The 26,743-nt window shown below is 38.2% G+C and overlaps 2 protein-coding genes across 2 annotated transcripts in view; both read left to right on the forward strand.

The window, feature by feature from the left end:
• LOC147033493 (butyrophilin subfamily 1 member A1-like) overlaps window positions 1-26,743 on the forward strand; it is a 253,394-nt gene that overhangs the window by 96,601 nt on the left and 130,050 nt on the right. The gene's annotated exons all lie outside the window — the stretch shown is intronic.
• LOC147033496 (uncharacterized) overlaps window positions 19,152-26,743 on the forward strand; it is a 31,003-nt gene continuing 23,411 nt past the window's right edge. The window contains exons 1-4 of the mRNA XM_085855757.1: window positions 19,152-19,358; window positions 23,713-23,841; window positions 25,235-25,325; window positions 25,407-25,538. Of these exons, the coding sequence (XP_085711883.1) occupies window positions 23,797-23,841; window positions 25,235-25,325; window positions 25,407-25,538 (268 nt within the window). The 5' untranslated portion in view covers window positions 19,152-19,358; window positions 23,713-23,796. The remainder of the gene's footprint in view (window positions 19,359-23,712; window positions 23,842-25,234; window positions 25,326-25,406; window positions 25,539-26,743) is intronic.

A 26,743-nucleotide genomic window follows, 5' to 3' on the forward strand; every position in this document is an offset into this window, starting at 1 on the left:
CTCAATGCATTATTCTTATCAGTCGCAGTATCACCATCTGGCTTTTTAAAAATGATCCACAGATATCGTGGCTTTCCTTCCAGAACACCCAAATTCCACATGTAAGTGGTTTGGTTGAGTTTAACGTGTTGACATCTTCTTTTGAGGTATGATACACTGAGTGGTTTCTTTGAGTTAAGTCTTCGATTCAACATCTCTTCTGCTTTAAGATTAGGAGTATATTCACTGATATACCAACTCATCTCCTCAATTACAAATTTATTCTGATCACTAAAAGCATTACCAACACAAAAAGCAATCGATTTTCATTATCATTCCTTTGTAGTCGAAATCTAATTTTAAGACCATACAGAACTTTATCATGATCACAAAATCTAAATATACCTTAAAGAGGAACTGCCACAGTAAAACTATTTTCTGCTTTTGTATCATCATTATACATTCCTTTCCTTTGAGTATATCCAGGGTCTGTGTTTGTTCCCATTGACATATCAGGAATAAAACCTTCGACAGACCCCTTTCCCATTCTATCACTGAATGTATAGAGTGTAAATTTCATCATTTCAGATACAGCAGAGACATAATCAACCGCTTCAACTTCTTGTGTTCCAATATACAAACGCACACTATCAAACATTTTCCAGAAGAAATCATTTACAAGTGTAGCGTTTGTGTTATTCCCAGCTTTAGTGAATTTAAATTTACACAACAAGAAACTTTCGGAGAGATTCAAATAGGTTTGTTGATTATTTATTTCAAAACTTTTTGTACCATTCGTATTCCAGTCTGTTCCAGTTATTGCATTTACCTTGAAGTAATCTTCTTCTTTAGTGGAGTTTGAGATAATAATAGTATCATCCAAATCATAGATACTATCAATTGCTTCCATACTTGTATTTATTTCGGAAAAAAGATGTTAAAACTTTTGAAACCCTGATCCAACTATTTGAATTATTTTCTGTCGTTCTTGGGGGGACAACTGAGTTTTGCCTTTCTTAATTTCTTTTATTGCTTGTAATTTATGAGATTCCTTCTGGGCATCTTTTATGCTCTTTACAGCACCTGCTACATATCCCACAGCAGAAGCAGTTGAACCAATTAGATCTTTATGTTTAAGAATAGTTGAACCAATACCCATTTGCGTATCAATTATCCCATCTCCTCTAAATTGATGTCCAACACCCCTTTGTCTCTGAGGTTTATAGTATCCTCTACCAAGATACATACCTTTACCCTTGTAGTAAGGGGAAAGGAACATCCCATCCCCTGTAGTTATTTTATATTTTCCCATCTCGTGTTTCCTCACAATAACCATCGTATTTATTTCTTGGAAAACTTCACGTAGGTGAATTCTGATGGATATAACTTCTCCATTAAAAGAAATCACACGATTATCTTGGTCGGTTATCCTAAAATTTACTCTGTGTATGGTTTTTCCTGACACAGGGAGATAAACCAAATTTTTAGGTTCCATATTGAATTTATAACCAATTGGGGTTGAGTATGCGCTGAATGAAAATATTGTATTTGTTTTTTTTCCATCATTATAAGCACCATCAATCAAATCACAGTGAATTAACACCGAATTTATTCCTGAGGATATTTGAATGACATTATCACTGTAAAACGTCCCATTAGTTTCAATCTTTTTTGAGGAGAAACCCAATAACTCTCTAAATGAATTATCAATTGTGAAATCAACCTTGTAGTTATTTTTAACTTTAATCGTTGATTTTGAAGTATGTTTTTGAATGTCTATAACAATATTTTTTGGTTCATCACCCTGTTCTTTCATAAGACGAGCAATTTCGGAAGACATTTGAGAAATCTCATATGCTCCGGGTGAGACTGTTATCGTTTTGTATCCACTTCCCGGATTATAACTAAACTTGTCATTTTTCTCGCTTATATTAAATAAGGTATTATAAGTTTCCATGGACAATAAAGATGCCTCATATTCTTTTGTTGTGTCAAGTTGTAGTGGGTATGGGAATGAAGATGTGTGGTCACCTGTTGTGAAATTGAAACTAAGGATTGTGCTTCTCATCTTATTTAATATGAGATAAAATGTCTTTATATTGATATTTATTAATTATTTTCATGTTCATCAACTAGTCTAAAATGGCTGATGCTTCATTAAAACAATTGTTATTTCCAGCCTTCTTACTGCCTAACAACAATAACAGTCTATTAACTAATTGCGATGGGTCATTTGGAAGAAAACTAACACCTGAACCAAGGATACTTAAAGCCTGAATAATGTGTTTCTCCTTCTCATTCTTCCTACTTTTACCAGAAAGAATAACCTTATAATTTAGAGTGTTCAGCAGATCAATATATACTCTATCATCATTATTTTCCATAACCAATGGTTTATCAATATACTTTGATTCATCCCTCACAGTTGAACCTTGTCTTCCATCTTTTGTGAGAAGAAACATTAATCTCGGAGTTAGTTTAACAGGGGGTTGAGCAGAACCCAAGAACCTTAATTCATCATTAAATATCAATACCTTTTCTTGAAGAAGATGAAATATTGCTGGTTGTTCTGTTGGAATGAGTCCTGCTTTGGTTTTTGAATCCGCTGAATATTCATTGTTTTGAACAGCATTCACAATATAATCAGGGGGTTGATTAATCTCTTCCAGTTGTTGAAATAAACCTTCATCATCATATACCTTTAATTCTCCTAAATGCTCTAATTCTTCCTCCGTCATTTGATCAAAATCTTTTAACATTTTAAGTTTTTTAGGAGTATATTCTACTGTGGGAACTTCTACTGTGGAAACATCTTTCATTTTTTCTTGGGAAGTTTTTAAAAGTGGTTTAAAAAATTTCTCTTGTTTTCTTTCAAATGCTTCTTCGCCCGTTAGTTTCTGTCTGCGTTTCTTCTTTATGTCTTCCTGTTGTTTTACAACTTTTGAAACCAACTCTTGATGTTCCTTAAATCTTCTTGCTCTTTCTTTTTCATCCATTTATTTATTGTAAAATATAATTTAATGAATTGTAAAGATCAACAGGGAAATTTTCCTTTTCTTCATCATTCAAGTAGATGTGTTCAAATAAATCCTTTTCTTTAAATATTTCATCAAATTCTTTATTAACATTAATGCGAGTTGTAATTTCTTCTTCACTAATACTTGCATCTCTGCTTTTCATACGTTTGCGTTGAGTGTCTTCTTCAACATCAAAACCGAATGATAAAATCTTCACTCCGCTCAGATGTTTAATAATTTGTCTCGTTCCTTCTGGATTAGTTTCTAATATCCCAACACCACCAGATTTTAGTTTCCTTAACTCACTCTTACAATGTGAATATTTTGTTATACCAAGAGAAACCTCCTCAAATATTTGACCTTCATTCCTCAATCGCATATGTTCCTTCACTGAAATATAGTGATAATCTTCACCTTTTACTTCTCCAGGTCTTATTGCTCTAGTTGTTGTTAATACAATGCGTATCACGGGGTGTTTTTTAAGTAAATTTACAATATTCTCATTTGTACTACACAAGAACCTTGATTTATGAAAGTTTTTTTCCAGAAGCAGATTTACCCACAAGATTTATAATAATAGTTGTCATTTATATATGTAATTGTTTATAAAACAAAAAATATATCCCTTAATATCTCATCTTGTTTCACAACAATATATTTATATTTTTCAGTCGTGTGCTTCATGTAATCCTCAAATTTCTTTTTACTACAGAATGGAGAACAATTATCTCTCCAAAAATTATTGATATCTATTGAATTTAACTTCAATAAAATAAAAGTATTAGCATTGTTTCTGATGGAATGACGAGGAAGTTGAAAGTACGATTGACTAAGATAAATACAATTACAAGAAGAATGTCTCCCTCTTGTGTAGTCGCTGTCCATTACCGTCTGGTTTCTCTCATTAACACAATCATCAAAGATAACGAGGTTCTTTTTTGATTTATCCAAATCTTGGGGAGATGGTATATCATCCGTATTATCACTAAGAATACAAGTTATAGGATTTGATTTCTTTTTACGTCTCTGTGTATCACAAAATAGTTGAATTATATCTTCAATGTTATAATCATTTAGGTTTTTTTGACGTTTAAATAAACCGATTATATCTTCTTTTTGAAGACCAGCATTAAAACCTTGTGAGAGTAGTTGATACTCTGGTTGAAAACTCGACTTTGTGAAAATTATTAAATTATCATAATCTAAAAAGTTGGGAGTGAGGAGCATTTTTAAAAATAAGCAGGTTTTTCCACATCCACTTGAACCAACTATGAGACATCTTAATGAATTTGGGAGATTTTTATGGTTGTTAAATTTTATCTTATTTTCCCAAATGGGTAAAAAATCATTCATTTATATATTTGGAAAACAGGTTATTTAATTTATTATTGGCTTTTTTAGAAACTCTATATTTTATCCTAAGTTCAGGTTTAATTTCAAGATAATCCATTATTTTATTTATACAATATCTTGTGTTGATATTTCCCTGAAAATTACATCCATGAATAATAGATAACAGCAATCCTTTGAACATTTCTCTTATACGTTCAGTTTCTTCCCTTGTAAGGAAAGGTGTGTTATCACCCTCATACTTTACATTCATTTCTCTAATCAATCTTGTAAAGTAATTCATTTTTGGTGTAAATCTAAAAGAATTATTTTCCTTTTTATATTTTTTATTATCATTAATTAGAAGATAATCACAGAATATACATTGTTTATAAGCTTTTGACTCTGTGTTTAATCCCCGTCTTTCACACGCAGGACAATTCTCAAAGTTGTCATATGGAGAATCAGGAAAGTCTAGCATATTTATAAAGTAAAACTTTACTTAAACTGAAATTCATCTATACTTTCAGTTGTATATTGGCTCATATTTAATAATATTACCATCTTTTTTTTTTTTTTTTTTTTTTTTTTTTTTGTATACCTTGGTCGAGGCTCGTATGAGAGCTAACACACAACTCACAGCAAGGAGGCATGAGACAAGAGGGGCGGGAGTGGAAGGGACAAAACATTGGGGAACAGACACAGGTGAACTGTGGAAGGGGGAGGGATGGGGATGGGACGGGGAACATGGCGAGGGGAAGATGGACATTAAAGGGACTTTCAGGAAGGAAAGCAGGAGAATTGAAGGAAGTGGGCTTGGGTGGATTATCGGGGGTAGAAAAGATCGAGGATTTGGATGGGGGAAGATAAGAGGTGGTGGTGAACAGCTGTTTTGAAAGCCTGGAGGGAAGAATGGGAAAGAATAGAGTGAGGAAGTTTATTCCAAAGGCGGGAAAAAAGAGGAATGAAAGAGTGAAGATGAGCAGTGATTCGTGATTTTGGTAGTTTTACCAGAAGGGGGTTGTTGGCGGACCTTGAGCGCCCTGTGGAAATGTGGTTGGGACAAATCACAGAGAGAGCAGGGGGGGCAAGGCTGGAGAGGAGTCGGTAGAAGACAGAAAGACCACCGACCAACCTGCGGTGATTGAGTGAGAGGCCCAAAGACTCAGCTTCATTGCGGGAGATGCCAATGATCTTAAAAGCCCTGGTTTCGACAGCGTGAAGTCGAGAAAGGTGGGAGGCAGGAGCACCAGCCCAGAGGGGAGAGCAGTACTCCATCAGGCTACGGACAAAAATATCGATATACTTTTTTTCGATATACAAAAATATCGACAAAAATATCGATATACCATCGATATCGATATACTTTTTTTCATTATCAGATTCAACGACAACATTTTTTATATTAAAGGTAATTTTAAAATGATCGTTAACTACTATTGAACGAAATGTCATTTCACCTGATATATTAACATCCTTTCTTTCATCAGGATTTACATCTTTAGGGTTGTTGTAAAAAATACAAATTTCTCCTTGCATATTACAGATGGTCTTATCTTTTCTTTCTAAAGCTTCATCCATAAGGTTTTTGTTTTTTGATACTTTTTCTTGTTTCATTGCTTTTTCTAGTTTTGAATATATTACCAGAAGGAGAGGAGAAACTTTTGTGAGAGATACTTTAATTGATGTTCTACCAGGTATACTAAAAGCCCTTCCACTGAAGGAAATTGAAGAACTCATATTATTTACCATAATTGTTTTTATCCAATAGTTGTTATATTTATCTTTGTTCAATTTTACATCTTTGACATATTTCTCAGTATCTTTAACAAATGAAGAGATTGATTGAAACTTGTCTTTTGTGTCTTGAAACATTGTATTTATTAAGTGAAAAAGTTGGAGGATAAAATGGTTTTAAGCACAGATTCACCTGTGAAATAAACGAAATTTTCATCATGAAAATTTTATTTTAAGCAAAGATTTATTATATAAATATGGTGAATACAACATACTGCGATGTTTGGAATCACAAATATAAACATTATAGAAAACACCTCCGAACCAACAAACACACATTCAATCTATTTCATAAAATATCTCCTCTTGAGTTGGAAAGAAAACATTGTGATATCTGTTCAAAGGATGTTTTGAAGAGAAGTTATAATAAACATCTTCAATCACAAAAACACAAGAAAAATGAGTTTAAAGTAAAGGCAGACTATTATATTGAAAACACTGATGGGGCATTTAAAGGGCATATAAAAATAAGGATTTTTCAATTTGGAGAACCCGGTCCATCATCAATAGCTGAACCAATTGAAATTGTGAAACCCGATGTTGAAAAATTTATTAAAAAAACATTAAAAGAAATGAAAACTTTAAAGTTTTATATGGGAGTGAAAATGAATATGAAAAGACAAGATGAAGAACATACTCCTTATATGAGAACAGATCTTCATTTTATAACATCATTTCAAGATTTTTTGAATAGTGGGGTTTATGAAGAACTATCAAGACAGGAGGAGGATGTTGATAATACAGTGGTAGGAAGTGGATTCAATATTAAAAAATCATCTTTTTAGATATACACATTCTAAAATCAAACCCTCTTAAAGCTTCTTCTTATATTGAATTACCAAAAGAAATAAAACTTAAGAAGGCAGTTGTTAATATGAAGAACAATGATAATAAATGTTTTCTCTGGTCTGTTCTTGCTCACTTTCATCCACCAAAATGTAATTCAGAAAGAGTAAAACAATATATGAAATATGAGAATACCTTGGACATTAAAGATTTTAAATTCCCAATGCCACTAACAGATATTCCTAAATTTGAGAAAAAGAATAATCTTTCTATTAATGTATATGGATTAACGGATACAAACAAAGTTCAAATATTAAAAATTTCAAACAACTATAAAAATGAAGAAACACACATTGATCTTTTATATTTTAGTGTTGGAAAGAATTCACATTACACATACATCAATAATTTATCAAGATTAATCTCTTCTCAGGTATTCAGAACAGCAAACAAAATATATCCTTGTAAGCGATGTCTTAATTCATTTCATACAAAAGAACGATTAGAATAACATTCAAAATATTGTAGTAATCATAAATCAGCTGTAATTACAATGCCTAAACCTGGTGAAAAGATTTATTTTGAAGATTATAATAAATCTATCATGCACCCATTTGTGATATACGCTGATTTTGAGTGTATCCTTAAAAAGATAAATACTGCTTCTCCTAATCCAAAAGAATCATATACAAATAAATATCAAAAACATATTCCTTGTGGTTTCTGTTATTATATCAAATCATCTGTTGGAGAAAAGTATAACAAACTTGAACATTATCGTGGAAAAAAAGCTTCACAAGAGTTTGTAAAACGATTAGAAAAGGATTGTATAAGACTCACTAAAATAATGAAAGAAACAAATGAACCGATGAAATTAACCAAAGAAGAAAAATTAGAATTTAGAAAGAACAATATCTGTCATATTTCTGAGGGGGAAATTAAGGAGTCTAAAGTTAGGGATCATTGTCATCTTCCTGGTAAATATAGAGGTCTCGCTCATTCCTGTTGTAATCTTAATTATAAATTACCTTCTTTTATTCCAGTCTTTCTTCACAACAGCGCAAACTATGATACACATCTATTTATAAATGAACTTTCAAAAACACCAGGGAATATTTCTGCCATAACAAACACAAGTCAAAAGTATATTTCATTTACAAAAATGATATTCACAAAACCGTTAACTCGTATTAGGTTTCTAGATTCTTACAAGTTTATGGGAACACCACTAGCCTACCTCACATCAAATCTAAGCACCACAGACTCTTTTCCAAATCTTAATTCATTCTTTCCAAAAGAGGAAATTCTCACTAAAGAGGAAATTCAGATTAAAGAGAGAATTCAAAGTAAAGAGGAAACTCTAATTAATGAGGAAATTAATGAAGAAATTCTAACTGAAGATGAAATTCTAATTATAAAGAAAATTCGAACAATGAATGAAATTCTAACTAAAGAGGAAATTCAGATTAAAGATGAAATTCTGATTAAAGAAGGAATTCTTACGAGAGAGGAAATTCAACCAAGGAATGAAATTCAAAGTAAAGAGAAAGTTCTTTCAAGTAAGGGAATTTATCCTAATGATTATATGGATTCATTTATGAGATTTAAAGAAACACAACTTCCTTCAAAAGAAAGTTTCTATAATAACCTTTATGAAGAAGAGATAAGTGATAAGGAATATAAACACGCACAAGAAATATGGATAATATTTAAGATAAAGAACCTTGGAGAATATCATGATTTATATCTAAAAACAGATGTTTTATTGTTCGCTGATGTGTTTGAAGCTTTTAGATCACTCTGTCATCATAAAAATTGTTATGGATTAGATCCTGCCCACTATTTCACAGCTCCTGGTTTAGCTTGGAGTGCAATGTTGAAAATGACAAAACAAGATATAGATTTAATCAGTGATGTTGATATGCTTTTGATGATTGAGAAGTCCAAGAGAGGTGGAATATCACAAGTATGTTCAAAAAGATATGCTAAAGCAAATAATAAATATCTTCCAAATTATGATAGTGAAAAAGATAGTAATTATTTGATGTATTTTGATGCTAAAAATTTGTATGGATGGGCAATGTCTCAATCTCTGCCTTATGGTAAATTAGAGTGGGTGGAAGAAAAGGATTATGAAAAGGCTTTGATGAATATTGTTATTTCTTCTCAAGAGGAATTGAATGACGAAGAAGAAGGTTATTATTTTGAAGTTGATTTGAGGTACCCGAGTGATCTTCATAATAAGCATAAATATCTTCCTTTTGCATGTGAGAAAGAAACCCCAAAAGAAAGAATGGTTAAGTGATTATCATAAAAGTTTTAATATTAAAGGTAAATCAACAGAAAAGTTATTAACAACATTCCATGATAAAGAGGGATATGTTTTGCATCAGAGAAGCTTAAAACAGTTTTGAGAGAAGGATTGAGAGTAGCTAAAATTCATAGAGTTTTAAAATTTAAACAAAGTCCTTGGGTGAAAAAGTATATTCAATTCAATACAGATATGAGAGCATATACAAAAGTAAAATTTGAAGGGGACTTTTATAAATTAATGAATAATGCAGTATTTGGAAAGACTATGGAAAATGTTAGAAACAGGCAAAACATTAGATTCGCAACATCTTGGAAAGAAGCTTTGAGATTGATAAATAAACCAAGTTTTGAGAGAGAAGAGGTTTTTTCAGAGAACTTTTCTGCAATTCATATGAAAAAGGAAAGTATTGTAATGGATAAACCAATTTATATTGGAACAGCAGTTCTTGATTTATCAAAGATATTGATGTATGATTATTTGTATAATGACTTAAAGAAAGAGTATGGTGAAAATGTTTCATTGTTGTATATGGACACTGATAGTTTTATCCTAGATATAAAAACTGATGATGTTTATGAAGATATGAAGAAAAATATTGGAGTATATGATACAAGTAATTTCAGCAAGAAGAGTGAGTTATTTTCCAAAAAGAATGAAAAGGTTATTGGTAAGTTTAAGGATGAGTTGGGTGGAAAAGTAATGAGTGAGTTTATTGGATTGAGAGCAAAGGCATATGCTTATAAGTATGGTGATCAGATTGCTAAGAGGTTAAAGGGAATAAAGAAATATGTAATAAAGAAATCAATAACTTTTAGAAATTATTATAATTGTTTGATGAATAAGAAAGAAGAATATAGGAAAATTAATGCAATAAGAAGTTATAAACATAAGATATATAGTGAAGAAGTAAATAAAAAGGCATTAGGAGCCTTTGATGATAAGAGATTTATTTTAGATAATGGAATAGATTGTGTTCCATATGGATATTGTATGATAGAGTGAATAGAATAGATTGTGTTTTAACGATGGGAAGATGGGTTAGGGTTTTTTAAGGGCTACCGTTGTTTTTTTGCAATATATAAATGGTCAAACCAAGTATTAATCAAACTAAAGAGTGGAGAAAATCTCAGTCTTGGTATATAAATGGAAAACATAATGAATGTGAAAAATAACAAATAAGTCTTCTTGAAAAAATAACTAAAACAAAGGTAAATAAAACAAATAAGCGAATCAATTTAAAAAGTAGTAAGTTAGAGGATGTAAAGAAAAAAAATGAATATCCTTGAATGGACTGAAAACTTTGATGGTTATCAATTGAACAATGAAAAAACAATTTACTATAATCTCAAAATGATATGTGGCTCAGGAGGTGGCCAGATGAGATCATTAAGAGAAGTTTATCATTTCGTAATGGCACAAAAGGGGTATCTTAAAAATATAAAGATTCAAATGTTTTGCTTGTTAATATTTTAGATGGGGATTATTGTGCAAAGAAAATTAAACTATTGAAGGAATTTGAGAATGAACAAATCTTTATAGGTTCAATGAGTGAGCTGTTCAACCCCCAGGTGTGCAATTCAATGAGGTTCAACCTCCAGGTTAAAAAAGGAGACAAATAAATATTCCTTGGGATAAAAAGGGGGTTTATTTTTAGGGAAAAAAGGGAATCGCTGAAAATCCCCCATTCATTTACATGGAGAAAAGTGAGCCAGAACCAGTATATCCACCCTACTCATAGGATTCACAAATCCATCCAAAGAGGTAACTCCTTAATACAAAACTATAGCATTTACGAATCCATAACATTTCCACACAATAACAATGCAACAATTTCACAGCAAGCAAACGTCTAGTGAGCACAATGAACAAACAGAAATTAAAAGAGGTAACTTAACAAACATTCGAAACACTTATTCGTTCTCCCCCTTGGGGACTTGAACTTTTTAGTGAGCAGGGCCTCCAACCCTCTCCTGGGTCCTCACCGAATGCAGACGAAAGTTTTGCCAGGGGCTGCTTGCAGCCTATGTTGATCTCTGTAAAGCGTTCGATTCAGTGAATCGGGATGGCCTCTGGAGGATTCTAGGTCTTCGTGGGGTGCCACCAAAACTGATCGATCTGATGTCTGAACTCTACTCTGGTACTGACAGTGCTGTGAGATGTGGTGGTACCATCTCTGACTTATTTTTCAGTTGTTACTGGAGATGGTCAGGGGTGTGCACTGGCCCCCACACTTTTCAGCACTTGTTTGGACTGGAATCTAGGGAGGATGTCGGAGAGATCAAGCTGCAGTGCATCATTTTGGAATGTCAAGATCTATGACCTTGATTTCGCAGATGATGCAGTCATCTTTGTGGAGACTTTAGATATCCTTTTGGGGGCCCTCAAGGTGCTGAATGAGGAGTCTGAGCCGCTGGGATTATGGGTTTCCTGGGTCAAAACTAAGATCCAGGCTTTCAATGACATCTTGGATGCTGCTGTCCTCTCTGTGCCTGTTTGTGTTGAGCATGTTGAGGTCGTGGAGAGATTCACTTACCTTGGCAGTGATATATGGTCTCTGATGGCTGTGAGTCAGAGGTCAATAGACGTCTGTGTCTGACCTGGGGAGTCATGGATACACTGGATAATGGAGTGTGGCGCTGCCGGTACCTGTGCGGGAGGCCGAAAGTCCAAGTCTTCAGGTCCTTGGTACTTCCAGTCTTGCTCTATGGATGCGAGACTTGGACTCTGACCAAGGATCTCAGACAGAGACTTAACTCCTTTGGTACCAGGTCTCTTCGAAGAATCCTTGGCTATCACTGGTCAGACTTTGTGTCCAATGAGCGGTTGCTCAAATGAGATTTGTTACCTGCATAGTCCGTGAGCGACAGCTGCGGCTGTATGGACATATGGCTCGTTTTCTTGATGCTGATCCTGCTCACGAGATTCTCTCAGCAAGGGAGTCTCCTGAGTGGAGGAGGCCAATAGGCCGACCACGTGCCTCGTGGTTGCAGCAGGTTGACCGGCATTTCAAGGAGATGGGGATCTGCCAGGCATCTGCCTGTGGAATGGCCAGACGGAGGCTTGGAGTACCGGTGGAAAGTGGACGCAGTGACGCGCTGCTTTGGCGCATGCTCCCATTCCTGACCTGACCTGACCTCTCCTGGGGGGTGTCGGGCTGATCCCCCCCCACTCCCCACTTTCAGAAGCCTCCAACCCCAGTTAGCACAGCAGAGCCTTCAACTCTCCGTTAAAGGTTTGCAACCTTTATGAAAAACATTTGAATACCCAGGATAAATCTTGTAATTTTAAATGGCCTCTAACCGCAATTTTTGGGGGATGTCACGAAAGGTTTTCCTTTGTATACTTTTCCTATCAATGGAGTACCACGTTACCGGTTTGGCTGAGAGATGCAGCATCCGATCTGAAGTTCGAGCAGGCATCTTAGTTCCTGGCCACTTGCTTGCTGTTATGTCAGACGATGCTGTTTCCAGCCCTGCCGGGGTTTGTGTTCCCTGTTTCGGGCACCAAAATTGTGGTGGAAACGAACTCAATTTCCACAAGTTGGATCAGCATGCAAGTAGAGAATCTTTAATTTGGTTTATATGGAGGAGGAACATTGAATTATTCACTGAAACATTCGAATGGACTTCACTGAAACAGAAGCCCGAAGAAATTCCTCTTTCGCAATTTGACATTCCAAAGAATGGGAGGGTGAGACATTTGGCAATTGAACCACGGGATGAGCTGATGTGCATTCGACAAAATAATTCAAAACTGCAACACGTGTCCACTTTGATGGGAGGGTGAAAATGACACAATCATGGTAAAAGTTTGCAGTGTTATCAACCAGGTCACTATGTTTCCATGCAGTGAGAAAGACCTTTTTCATAGAGAGATATTCCTTTTATCAATAAGGAGGTCAAAAGACTCTTGGGAAAAGGGAAACATTACTGACAGCCGATTACACAGTGGTTAATACAGCCGATTCAACTTCAGTCCAAAAATTAAAGTTATAAAGTACCAGCAACAATTACAGTTGAGAATACGTGAATGTGATTATTTTTCTTCCACACTGACCTTCCACACAAGCAGCTGAGGAGCATCTCCTCCAATTTACAGCAAGATGGACGCTTCTGGATGAGGTTCACGAAACATTTCAGTGATTGGATGTACATTTGAGTGGAGCCTTGCGACATCTGGTGATGGAATCTCGGAGAAATTATATGGAATAGCATTACACTTGGTTAGTTCTGGGAGCAGCAGATGGACGATTCAATCAAAAGATTAGATGACGAGATTCGTGACAAAACTATCAATGGCTGCCACAGTTCCAGGGCATGTTTTGAGTTCATTGGGATACTGGATTATTTGGCAAGTTGAAGTAGTCAAAGAGTTTTTCTGAGGCCCAGAGACCGATTCGACTGGTCATCCAACACATCATAAGTTTTCAGAAAGTTTTCAAGATTACCAGTGATGAATACCTTCACAAGACAGATTTTGAAACAAGACCTTCTTCTGGTTCCACTACCACTACAAATGTCCAAACACCTGTGAATCACCGAGGGTCGCTCCTCACCATGCTTTCGAATCCAATCTGACTCTCAGAGTTTGAAGACTCCCTGATAAATTGCCTCCCCACCAGTCCGTCGAGGAAAGCACAACTGGCATCATGAAGTGCTGAGCAATGACAGGTGCTGTCACAGTGAGAACAAAGTAATTTTACTTGACACCTCTTGGCTGAATGGTGAGTGGACAGAGCATATTTGGTGCATATTTTCCATTGGTTAAGAAGGATGAGTCTGCATTGCAATGTTTTTGCTTTGAATGCTCTGTATTGTGCAAGAGGATGTTTGGTCCTGTGAATCGGGCAGAATTGTAGTGGATCTTCCATTACAAGGAAATTACAAGTAAATCTAACACAGGTGGAGGTCATTCAGCCCATCATGCCTGCACAAACAACATACTAACTTATCGACACAAGATCCAAGGAAGAAATTGGAAAAAAAAATTATATTTATGAATTTTTTTGTTTGTTTGGTTGTTTATTTATTTATTTATTTATTTATTTTGTTTGTTTGTTTTGTTGGTTTATCATTATTATTATTATTTCTTTTTTGGAGTTTTTGTGTTTTTTTCTTCTTCCCCTGAGGGGAGCGGGCATGGGCTTTGTTAAAAACACACAACATCAACCTCACAACCCCCCTTGACAAGACCCCCACCAACAGCACTGTGTACACATGCACACAATCAGCCATCAATGCTCAAACTACATAAAAGTCACATCAACATCCCCATACTCCTCGATCTTCATAACTTCCAGGTACCTATCTAACTCGAATCTAAACTTATCTACTTTTTCTGCTGCCACTACCTTTCCAGAGAGGCCATTCCTTGCATTAACTACTCTCTGAGTGAAAGTCCCATGCCTTGCTACCGTCTTAACTCTCCTTTTCTTTACTCTCAAGCTATGGGCCCTGGTCCTATCACTGTCTTGTCTGTTGAATATTTAATCTGCACATATTTTATCAATACCTTTCATTATCTTAAACATCTCTGTCATATCACCTCGTAACCGCCTCCTTTTTCGTGAATAAAGCCCTGTCTCCTTCAGCCGCTCCTAATAGCTAAGTTGAGCGAGGCCTGGAATCAATCTCGTAGCCCTGCGCTGAACTCTCTCGATGGCATATATGATCTTCCTGAATTGTGCATGAGGAAAAACATGAATGGGCATGAGGCAAAACGTGAATATGCTTGAAGCAAAACATGAATATACACGAGCAAGACATTTGTGGAACAACATATGCATTTTACATTCAAACTTGGTCACATCACATCGAGCACTTGAGCTGCAAATGACGAACAGGCGAAAGGTCAAACTAGATGGCAAATCTTTGACCCAAGTCTTTCACAAACTGGATGGCAAGTTTCACGTTCAATCGAAGCCAATTTGAGGCAGAATTTTAAATTTCTTCACAGTGCTGGTGATTCCTCATGTACCCTTCATGTGATACACCATGAGATATTTAACGCTCACCAGCTAATGCTACCAGATGGGGCGGCACACATCGTGATACAATGCCCCACCTGCGATGCACCAGACCAAAGGTTTGTAGTTAGGGTTCGGAAAAGCTTTAAGCCCATGGATGTTTTAGCACATGATGTATTTTTTTGTTTTTTTTCACCAGGAAAAGCTTTAAGGTTCATTTCTCCTTATGGTTAAAGTGTGGAATAAACGCAGATTTTTAGCTGTGTGGGTTAATTATAAGAAAGTAAGAACAAGGTTTGGCAGGATAGATCGGTTTGATATTGTAATAAGCTTTCGAGATGAATATCCGGGGTTCAGAGTTAAACTCAGCTGCAAACAGTCACCCTGGTGTTTCGCATGTAGGACAAAGCACCATTTTGTATGGTACCAATCAGATGGACGTTTTTATGTCAACAATCGGATGGACGTCAAGCCAAAGGATTGGCTGACAGTGTTGGTTGTTGCTGGATGTTTAAGTTCTTACGAGATTCTTCATCAAGAGTTGAGTTTTCACCGGCATGCTGAACAATTTATAAGTTCCTGTTGTTTTCATTTGAGTAATCTGCGTTGTCATGGTGACTTGTCCAGGATTCATAATAATTACAGCCTCAAAACGTTTCTCCACTTCTCTGGATAAACGAAAACCCAACTCCCCTCTTTATTACCTCTCACACAGTACATTGAAATGGATAATTGCACGAGATCTCAAGGATTATCCTTTCTCGAACTCTCTTTTCTCCAGCATTTGTAATTGTTCATCATTTTTGTCCGAATGATGAGTTATGCATAACAGAAGAGTACACATTACCTTCAATGAAGTCCAAATATGGTTTGGCAAGAGAAGTGAGAATAATTATCATGTTTTGTTCAGAGAAGGCTTGAAGGATCAATGGAATAAGTGATTTGATATCAAGAGAGATAATGTGAGGGAAAATTAATATTGTTACGTTTCTGGGGGGGGGGGACGGGGGGAGGGGCTGGGTGGGGGAGTTAAATATTACCATTGAGCAGATAGGAATGTATCGAGTAGCATGGTACGTATGAGAGGAGTTATCCTATCTTTATGTAATAAGTGGGGAAATGTTAGTTTAAGAATTGTCTTGAATAAATGTGCACCATACAGGGGGTGGTGTGTGGTAAAAGATATTTCGGGATCATGGTGAAGGGAGTTGTGCGTATAACACTATAACCTCCACGAGTCTCTATCAACCTCGACCGGGAGCACCCAGAGACTTTGCATGAGCAAGACTGGGCAGAGTTATGGATGCCTCATAAGTGGTGGAGCATTGCCCGGGGATAAGAGGAAGGAGCTGAATCGGGCTGGTGGGAGAGTCGGTGAGGCCCGTCGAAGCTTGAGGAGAGAACAATCGATATCTGAGCATAATGGGTTGGTTTGAGTAGAAAGAATGAGAGGAGAGTTTTGAGGAGGTCATCCTGCCTCCCTCTTGCTGTTTTCTCACCCCTTGTCCTTTCGTCGACCTGCCCATGTGCTTCGTCTCCTCAAAGTACTGCTCCTCATCCTTCCTCATTGCTTGCTAGTGGCTGCCCCTTGCCCATGCTTACACATGCTACAACGAGAGATGAGTCCCCCTGTTTTTGTCCCTTTCCCTGTCAATGACTGAGTCTGGTGTGTGACGCTTTACATTTCTTTGGTTTCATTTTTATTCATGTTGTACATAATTATTTATTATCGATTCTGTGTCCCGCTTTCTTCCCCACCTCTTATTTTCGACTCCGTGTCGTATCTCTCCGCCGGTCAATCATCCCGAAGTTATTGTTTTTGGTTGGGGAATAAACCCGTTGCACTGAAAAGCTTTAAGGTTCTTGCATCTCTCCTCATAATCAGCATGTGCATTGTCCACTATTAATTCAGAACGTCTCCAGAGGAGTTAAACCGTTCAGTTCATCGTGTGATTTTAACCACCCACAGGAAAGAGCTTGATGTTACTTGACCCTTCGATGCCACAATATTTTACATTTTCACTTTTTCCTGAATCTTCTTGTGCAATCTTATCTCTCTCTTCCAGTTGATGTTAACCTTTGTTTCAGTCTCCCTGCTCTTGTTTTCCCACATCAAGCATTAAGGTTGTTCATTCCACTAATCTACACCAAACAAACTCGACACTTGTCTGAGAATTACAAATACCTCCTGCAAGATTGCACAGAAAAGTCAAGAAGAACATAAAGAACAGAGCAAGATCTCACCCACCCAACTGTATCACACTGCTGGGTCACAACACAAAGATATTTTGAAATTTTTCAAAATTTAAGAAGAATCATCAAGTCAGAAACGAGTCTGAAGGGGAAGTTTAGGGTTTGACCTTTCAACAACTGCAATAAACCTGAGACTCACTTTTTGACTATTTTATCAGTTTGTGTTGATTTCTCCTTTTGTATGATCGATATTTATATCTCCAATCATTTATTCAAGATTTGATAACCGAATCATTCCCTTGCTTATGGCATTAAGCATTACCTAACGTGTTGTGAACAGAAGGATCTTCTTCATTATTATGCATCTAACCATGTGAGGATTGCTCCTTCTTTCTTTGACCATCTCAGCAACCTCGGTAGATGGTAATGTGACCAATTAAAGGGATATTGTATGAGCGACGCACCTTGTTGATCAGGATCGTTGTAGAAATTTAAACTGTGCCACGTGGTTCCTGGTCTGGGGATCTGGCATATTGAGGGAGTTTAGATTTGATTCAAAGTTTTGAACACAATGAGTGACTGCTTTCGTCAGAGAGGAGCAGGAGCGTGGAGCATCATTCATAAGGAGGGTGTAGAGGTTGTCATGTCACTCCGACAAAAGGGAATTGGAGAAACATTGGGAAGAAAGAGATTGGACTAACACAACCCCTCATCATGAACTTACTCTCAACATGCACCAACTCTCAACATGCACCTTCAAGTTAAGTTTAACGAGTGCAAACATGTCTTCAAACCTGCAGAAGAGAATATCAGGAGATGAACTGGAATTTTTCCTCTACTCTTATATGATGATGATGATGATGATGATGACGAACAGTGTTGGAATCAGAATCGAACCCTCGATAAACCTGAACCTCATCACCACCAACGATGATTATCCCCGATCTTGTGTGGAAGATGGGCGATTCACTCCCTCCATGTTTATATTAGTGTTATGATAAATCAAATTCTGTCCATTTGGTGTTTATTTAGTCCTTTTGTGTATAAGTCCCATTCGTGTTGTAAATAGTATTGGTGTTACATGTTCGTGTGACACAGTGATGGAGTAGGACACACGCCCTTCATGTCCCGCACAAAGAATATCAAAGCGTGGAGTGGGAGGGGTTGGGGGTGTTTCAAAATACATTTTGCGTATGTAATATGTTTATAGCAGTTCACTTACTCACTAACTCGATCATGTTAATGCCTCAGGTGACACACAAACATCTTACAAAAGAAAACGCCTCTTCTGGCAACCTGGGTCCTGTGTGCTGTGTTCATGTTTTCCCATTTCATTAGTTTCCACATTCCTCTAACACGAACACACCCAGGGGTTTAAACCCTGTTTATATATTTATTTGTATTTTCCAATGTTCAGAATGAGCCAAGGGGGCATCAATCACATCCCTATCCAATTAATGACTGGATGGTTTGGGGACATTATCAAACCTTCCCAACAAACCAACGTACAAATCAGTTCATTCACTATTTACACCTGGACAAGGTGTTTCCCAATAAATGTAAAATTTTGTTTTATTTCTCCTTTTGGTTAAACACATTTTATAAACATCAATGTATATTTATATCGGATTTTCTTCTGCCTCTCTGATGCCAAAGTGGTTAATCCAGAAAAAGAATGCAGAAATACTGTACACAAATTAAGTCATACTCAGGTAAACAAACAAGAAAAACTACATTTTCTCTCGTTCTCATCTCATACCATAAACCACTGTGTGTTTATCATAGGAGGAACTACTCTCGGTTTCTGAACCCGAACAGACAGTTGCGGTGATCTTTGTCTTGTGTATTCATGTTTTACCGAGTTCTGTTCTGCTGTCGTGGATTGATAACTTGCAGTAATTTTTCTGAATCAAAATCGAGGAAAGGATTCTAAACACCTGAGGAGGTACCTGTGAAGGTTTCATCTTCTTCACTGCAAGTGAGTCAAAGTTGAAATTTCTCTTTTGATCCATGACCAGTCTCGGTCGAACTTGTGCAGGTGTTTTGTGGTTCCCTGATGGTTGCGATGTATCACAGGTTGGTGTGGTGTTTGTAAATATATCATATAAATGTTGAGGAAAACATTAACTGAACTGTTTTGGAAAACACAAGTTTGTTTGGTTATTACTCCACCACCAAAGGTGAGCAGAGATTATATTTTTACCCCTATCAGTCTATTTGTATTTTCGGGAGCACGATATCTCAAAAGTTTATGGACGGAATTGGACGAAACTGGGGAGACAGGTTGGGTGTGTGACAAGGACGAATTGATTACATTTTCGTGAAGATTCGAATCCTGATCCGGATACGAGAAAGTATTGAAAACTTTGAAAGTGATTCTTCACCATTGAGCGACAGGGCCAAAAACGATATACAGTATAACACGAGAACAAGCCGAGTCGATTTCGGTTAAGGTTGGATGCAGTTCCCGCCTAACAATGGGATACAAAACTTAAACTGTTCAGCCTGCCAGAGGTATGCACTCTACTGAGTGATGCTCTCGTTGCCTTTTGAAGGAGTAGATCTTCTTGCCAATATCAACAATGGTCCAATTTCACCCCTGCATTTCAGTGTCAACTCATTCAAGTGCTGGAAAATGTCACATAAGCTTTACTTTGCCTGCTGTGCCTCATTATTGAAGCGGTCAGCCAAGGAGTAATTTTTGTCTCAGAAAAATTAAAATTTCCATTTCGAGCAATGGAACACATGAAAGGACGTTTTCCACGAGAAAGCCAGCAGAATTCAGTGAAAGAGGAAGTGCTGGTGCTCCGATCCCACTTCTTTGCACATCACAGGGAACAGTCGAGAATTCGATTCCCTTGCTTTGATGAAGTTCACATTCTTTTCATCTCCTCTCCCTGTAAAGCCTAGAGTGAGGGAGTTTATTCCAAAGGTGGAGAAAAAGAGGAATGAAAGAGTGAAGGTGAGCAGTGATTCGTGATTTTGGTAATTTTACCACAAGGGGTTGTTGGTGGACCTTGAGCGCCCTGTGGAAATGTGGTGGGGACAAATCGCAGAGGAAGCAGAGGGGGGGGGGTGGTTCAGGCTGGATTGGAGATGGTAGAAGAAAGAAAGAGCACCGACCAGCCTGCGGTGATTGAGTGAGAGGCCCAAAGACTTAGCCTCATTGTGGGAGATGCCAATCATCCGAAATGCCTTGGTTTCCACAGCGTGTAGGCGAGAAAGGTGGGAGGCAGGAGCACCAGCCCAGAGGGGAGAGCAGTACTCCATCAGGCTGCAGGCAAACACTTTGTATGTGGTCAGGAGCACAGGTGGGTCGAGGAAGGACTTTGCACGATGGAGGATTCCCAGTCGGCAACTGTCTTTGGAGGCGAGGTTTGAAATGTGGCTTTCCCAGGAAAGGTCATGGCAGATAGTGAGATCCAGAAGCTTGAAAGAAAGGACTTCTTCCAGAGGATTGTTGAGAAAGTGGATGGGGGGGGGGTTCTCAGTGGTCCTTTCAGAGAGACATCGTGAGAGTATGAGATTTGTCCGGATTGAAAGACATGTTCGACGTGTTGGACCAGTTTGTAATTTTATCCAGATCTGCAGTGAGAGAAGAAGCTGCTGCTTGCCGGACTGAGGGATGACAGATGGTACAGAAGAGGGCAGAGTCATCAGCAAAGAGATATAGAGGATTTACTGGAGAGTCGGAGAGATCATTGATGAAAACCAGAAAAAGAACAGGGCCCAGAACGCTACCTTGAGGAACTCCAGCCTGGACAGGAAGAGGGGAATATAAGAACTCCTTTTTGAGCCACACGTTGACTCCTACAGGAGAGGAAGTCTGCGAGCCATGAGTGGAGATGGCCTTGGATACCATAGGAAGAGAGTTTGGTGATAGGGCAAAGTGCCAGACCGTGTCAAAAGTACGTCATATGTCAAGGGATACGGCTGGGATTTCCTGTCTGGCATTGAGGACCTCCATCCATTGTTGGGAGAGCAGAAGCAGCATATCCAGGGTAGAGTGACCTGGTCTAAAACCAAATTAATGATCGGAAATCAAGCCATTGGAGATGAGGAAGGATTGAATGTCTGAAGCGATGATGGATTCCATAACCTTGCTGATGATTGGGAGAAGGCTGATTGGTCTGTAGTTGCAGGGATCTGTTTTTGCACCTTTTTATGCAGGGAAGTAATGTTTGCTGATTTCCAAGCAGATGGCAGATGACCTTGAGCAAATGAGATGGTGAATAGAACAGAGAGAGAGAGAGAGAGAGAGAGAGAGAGAGAGAGAGAGAGAGAGAGAGAGAGAGAGAGAGAGAGAGAGAGAGAGAGACCGAGAGAGAGAGACCGAGAGAGAGAGACCGAGAGAGAGAGACCGAGAGAGAGAGACCGAGAGAGAGAGACCGAGAGAGAGAGACCGAGAGAGAGAGACCGAGAGAGAGAGACCGAGAGAGAGAGACCGAGAGAGAGAGACCGAGAGAGACAGAGACAGAGACAGAGACAGAGACAGAGACAGAGACAGAGACAGAGACAGAGACAGAGACAGAGACAGAGACAGAGAGAGAGAGAGAGAGAGAGAGAGAGAGAGAGAGAGAGAGACACACAGAGAGAGAGAGAGAGAGAGAGAGAGAGAGAGAGAGAGAGAGACAGAAACAGAAGAGCAGGTTTTTCAGACAGGTGCGCTGATACCCTCTAGACCAGTTGCAGAGTCTAAGTCGAGGTTTGACAGCAAGCTCTCCACCTTGTCAGAAGAAAAGGACACAGAGTCCAGGGACAGTTGGGTGCGACTGGGTAAGGTGGGTAGAGAAAGTGATGGGTTTAGGACACAAGATTTAGCTGCAAACACCGAGTTTAGGCATTCAGCCTTTTCACGCACGGTATCAGCAGTGTGGCCATTTTAGGTTAGGGAGGGGATGGAGGGGAAACATTCCACAGAAACAGATTTGATTAGATGCTAACAGTATGTGGAGGGGGGAGAGAGGTTTGAGAGTTCAGACTTGATTAGAAATATGTTGTTTTCTGGTTCTCCCGAGGGTAGATACACACTTGTTCCGAGCTTTATGGAAGGAACTGAGATTGCCCACAGTTGGGTTTGCTTTCCATGAGGCAAAGGCAAGTTGTTTCAGGACAACTGCCTCACTACAAGCTTCAGTGAAACAAGGGTGGAAGGAAGGGTAGGACAACTGAAGACGAAAGGGGATAAATCTGTGCATGAGGGAGAGCAAGTTTCTTTGAAAGAATTCCCAGGATGAGTTGATGTTGGAGAAAGTAGTGATAGGAGACCAGTCTATACGTTTGATGGCTGCTTGGAGACCCTACCAGTCAGCTTGAGTGAAATGCCAGACTCGACGGCGGTGAGGTGGTTCTCTGATAATAGCCAGAGAGATGTCCACTTTGACAAGGACGTGGTCAGAAAAACCGATTGGAGCGGAGGAAGAGCAGCAGATATTGTTCGGGAAATTTGTCAAAATCAGACCCAGAAGAGATGGAGTACCATTGGTTGAGATCCGGGTCGGGAAGTTGACCGATTGAGTCAGTCGCAATGAGTCACAGAAAGCTTTTGCTGAAGTGCCATGACAGGTGGGAGAGGTACCACACCTAGCCCACTGGCGTGATGACAATTTAAGTCGCCACATATGAGGAAGTGAGAGTTTGGATGAGAAGATAGAAATTGGTCCATGTTTTCGGATCGTGAGGTGAAGATGGAGTTATCAATGTTTGGTGGGCGGTGCAGTACACATATAAACATGAGGTGGGAGTGGAGGGGAAGCCGTAGCCAGCGGTATTCCTGGGGGTGTGGGGGAGTGAGGGCAGTGCATGGAGAGTGAGGAATAGAGTTCTTTAGACATCTTGACCTTGACCAAGAATAGAGTTCTTGACCTTCTTTGGACCTTCATGATAGTTTGCTTAATTTCCATCCATCTGGTTTGGTACTTTTTTCACCCCATCTATCCTAGTCCTCAGACATCATTGAATCTTCTGGGTGGGTTGAGGCAACAGCTTTTATCCTCTTCTGCGTTTTCAATGAAGTCCACTTCAGGATCTGTTTAAACAGCTCACTGAAACGAATGAATTGCATTTCCTGCATTTTAAACATAATAACCTTCCAGGAACTGTAAGGTAACATCCAGAAAATAGGAGAACAAAAATGAAATAAAATTATTAACGACATTCTCATTTAGTGTACATATGAAGCAAACTGGACAAGGTAAAACCATTTTGTCAACATGCGACCAACACAATCAATAAATCAATTCACACACATGATAAGTAACCCCTGTTTTATAACAGTATACACATCTGAGAAGTGTGAACATGGAAAGATTAAAGTTTGTTTTTCACAACAGGTTCTGTTCCCCATTTCTCTGCTGGTCAGTGAAAGGAATTTTGTGGAGCCTTTCACAGATGAACCTGTTACTTCGTGGAATACAATGATGGATGTACCATGGCTGTCTCATCTAATTATCTTCATCACGGTGTGTTTCGTTTGAGTTATTATTTCCCTTTTAGACTCAAACAGCCATACATCTTTGAAGACGAAGAGATTGTTTTGAAAAAATATTTCAAACATAATTTTGTGCAATATACCATGAATATGAATGAATCAGTCAGTCATGTTTGACTTTCATAGCCAAATATGGATGCTCACGTTCCACCATCAACCCCCTTCTGTTGAAACTCTCACACAAATCCAGAATCACTGCTGATCTCCACTCATTCGTTCCTCCGTTTTTCTCACCTGTGGAACTAACTTCCAGATTCTCTTAAATCTCATTATTCCCTCCAAGACTTCAAGACTGCTGTTCACCACCACATTCTCAGATCATTGCCCATCCAAAACCATGATCTTTTCTACCCCAATTAGCCTCTCCCTTCCCAAGCCCACCTCTTTCCAAATTTCCTTTTTGTGAGATTGCTACTGTATCCATCTTCTTCACCTTGTTAGGCCTCTTTATCTATTTCCTTCCTACATCCCTTATTTGTTTAAGTCTCCAGCTATTTTGTCCCTCAGCCTTGCTCATGATGTTTCCTCCCTCTTTGTTCTGTTGCCTCTTGTTCTGTTCTATGTTCTAACTCTTCCACGAGTCTTGAATTTGAATAAAAAACCCAAAGTTGTTTACCTTCATCAAGGGAACTGCTTAAACATTTGAAGAAAATGGAAATTGATGACGAAGAATTTAAAATTATTGATAATATTCAATTTGCATGAGAATCTTTATTCATTGGAAGAACAGATTCAAGACAATTAACATTACTACCTCTGCCACCAAAGGTGGATGGAGGTTCTGTATTCACCTCTGTTTGTTTGTTTGTCTGTGAGCAGGATATCTCAAAAATAATGGAGAGATTCAGCTGAAATTTGATGGACAAGTTGGGAGTGCTACTTGGAAGAATTGATTCAATTTTGATGAAGATCCGAATCGAGATCTGGACACAATAATTATTTAATTTTAACTGATTCTTCACCATTGCGAGATGGGGCTTAAAATGATACATGATATCTCAAAAAGTTGAGGATGGATTCTGATGAAATTTGATGTACAGGTTGTAGGTGGGACAAGTACGAAGTGATGAGATTCGGTGAAGATCTGGAACCGTTTGCGGAAACCATAATTTTTTCAGTGATTTTTCACCATTGAGAGATCGGGCCAAAACGATATATAGCACGATATCTCAAAAGTTATTCACTGATTCGGACGAAACTTAGTGGACGAGTTGAATAGGTGACAAGAACAGGCTAATTAGATTTTTGTTGAGGTCCAGATCCAGATCCGACCTATCAATGGGATACAAAACGTAAACTGTTAAACCTGGCGGAGATATGTGCTCGACTGAGTGTTGCACTGTTTTGTGTGTTTTGCTTTACAGGTTTCACGTTTTGGAGCAGAAACTTCATCGCCATGTCCAGCAAATCAGTTTCTTCATCCTCATGGAATTTGCTGTGAATTTTGTGCCATTGGTGAGTCTTGATCTCAATAAAAACTGTTATTTTATGGTCAGAACCTTTTACAGCAATTTTAACTAATTGTGTATTTGGCAGGAACGTTCATGTTCAAGCCTTGCCAAGTTCCTGGAAGTAATCCTCTCTGTGCTCCTTGTAAAATGGGGACATCATACATGGACAAGGACAACAACATGACAATGTGCAAGCAATGCAGTGTTTGTGACCCAGGTAAACAATTCCACTTCGTTTACTTTTAAACTTCATTACTCAAAGTGTGAGTGCAACCACAACCAACGATTAAGTGAATGAACCGTCCCTCCCTGCATATTCATTTTTTTGTCCACAACTCCACCACACTTGATGTTTTAATAAACGATAGACAGTGGTGAAAGGGTAACTTTTCCTCCATAAGAAAAATAATTAAAGAGGCAGAGGTTCTGGCATTTGTGGTGTCGACACTAACATGTGACCAAGTGAGGGAAACAGATCGATGAGTGTTTTCTCGTTCTGTGCTGGTGATGACGTTGATATCAGTATGTTGAAGTGGTGTATCCATCATGGAGGACGTTTTGGTGAAAATCAAGGATTTGTATCTTGGTGGAAAGAGCGAGTTGGATGGGGTGGAGAGGGGAGGGGGATTAATTGGGACAAAGAACGATTTTTCGTCCCTGACAGGGTGTTTTGGGGCAGATATTTTGGGTGCTGTCCTTCCATCTGTGCGTTTGTGCATCAATCTGGAGCATCTATTCGACAACAACTGGACTATATCTTTCATATTTGCCTTCCCATCTCCACTCACAACATTTGTATTCACATTCTGGTATTCTACTCGAAGACAGGTCCAGGACTGCTGAAGCAGTTTCTTGGATTGTGTTATATTGGGTGGCTTGCCATTGCCTTCTTAGCAGTAGTTAAAGCAAGAATTTGGAATTTGTTTGAGGTGCCAGTGATAGATAGCCGACTCTTTGCGAAGAACACCATTGGATCTTTGATGTCCACCAACTGATGCATGAGATGGGATGCCCAATTTAATATCCATAACCACTATCCACATTCCATATTTTCTACTTGCGAAATCGAAGATTTTTCAAGTATATTGGTCAGTCGATTTTGTTATTCTTTCTGTTTGTCTTTGTCTGTCTGTCTGTCTATCTGTCTGTCTGTTTATCGCCTACAGGTCACAATTTTAAACCGATCTTCATGAACGTTTTCCACATGGTAGTTTGTCATAAAGAAGAATCCTATTGTTGTTGAGGTCAAAAGGTCAACCTCGGCCCAATGTCAACAACTAAGGTGATATTTATAAAATCCTCAATTTTCATCCTATTGACTTGAAATTTGAAGAGGATTTGCATATCAGATCACTGAATTCTGCCACCAATTATTTTTGAGGTCAACATGGGCCGAAAGGTCAACATAGGCAGAATTTCTGA

Source organism: Eptatretus burgeri, chromosome 2, assembly GCF_056783735.1.
Source record: "Eptatretus burgeri isolate ZD-2024b chromosome 2, Ebu_testis_v1, whole genome shotgun sequence".
Classification (NCBI taxonomy): domain Eukaryota; kingdom Metazoa; phylum Chordata; class Myxini; order Myxiniformes; family Myxinidae; genus Eptatretus; species Eptatretus burgeri.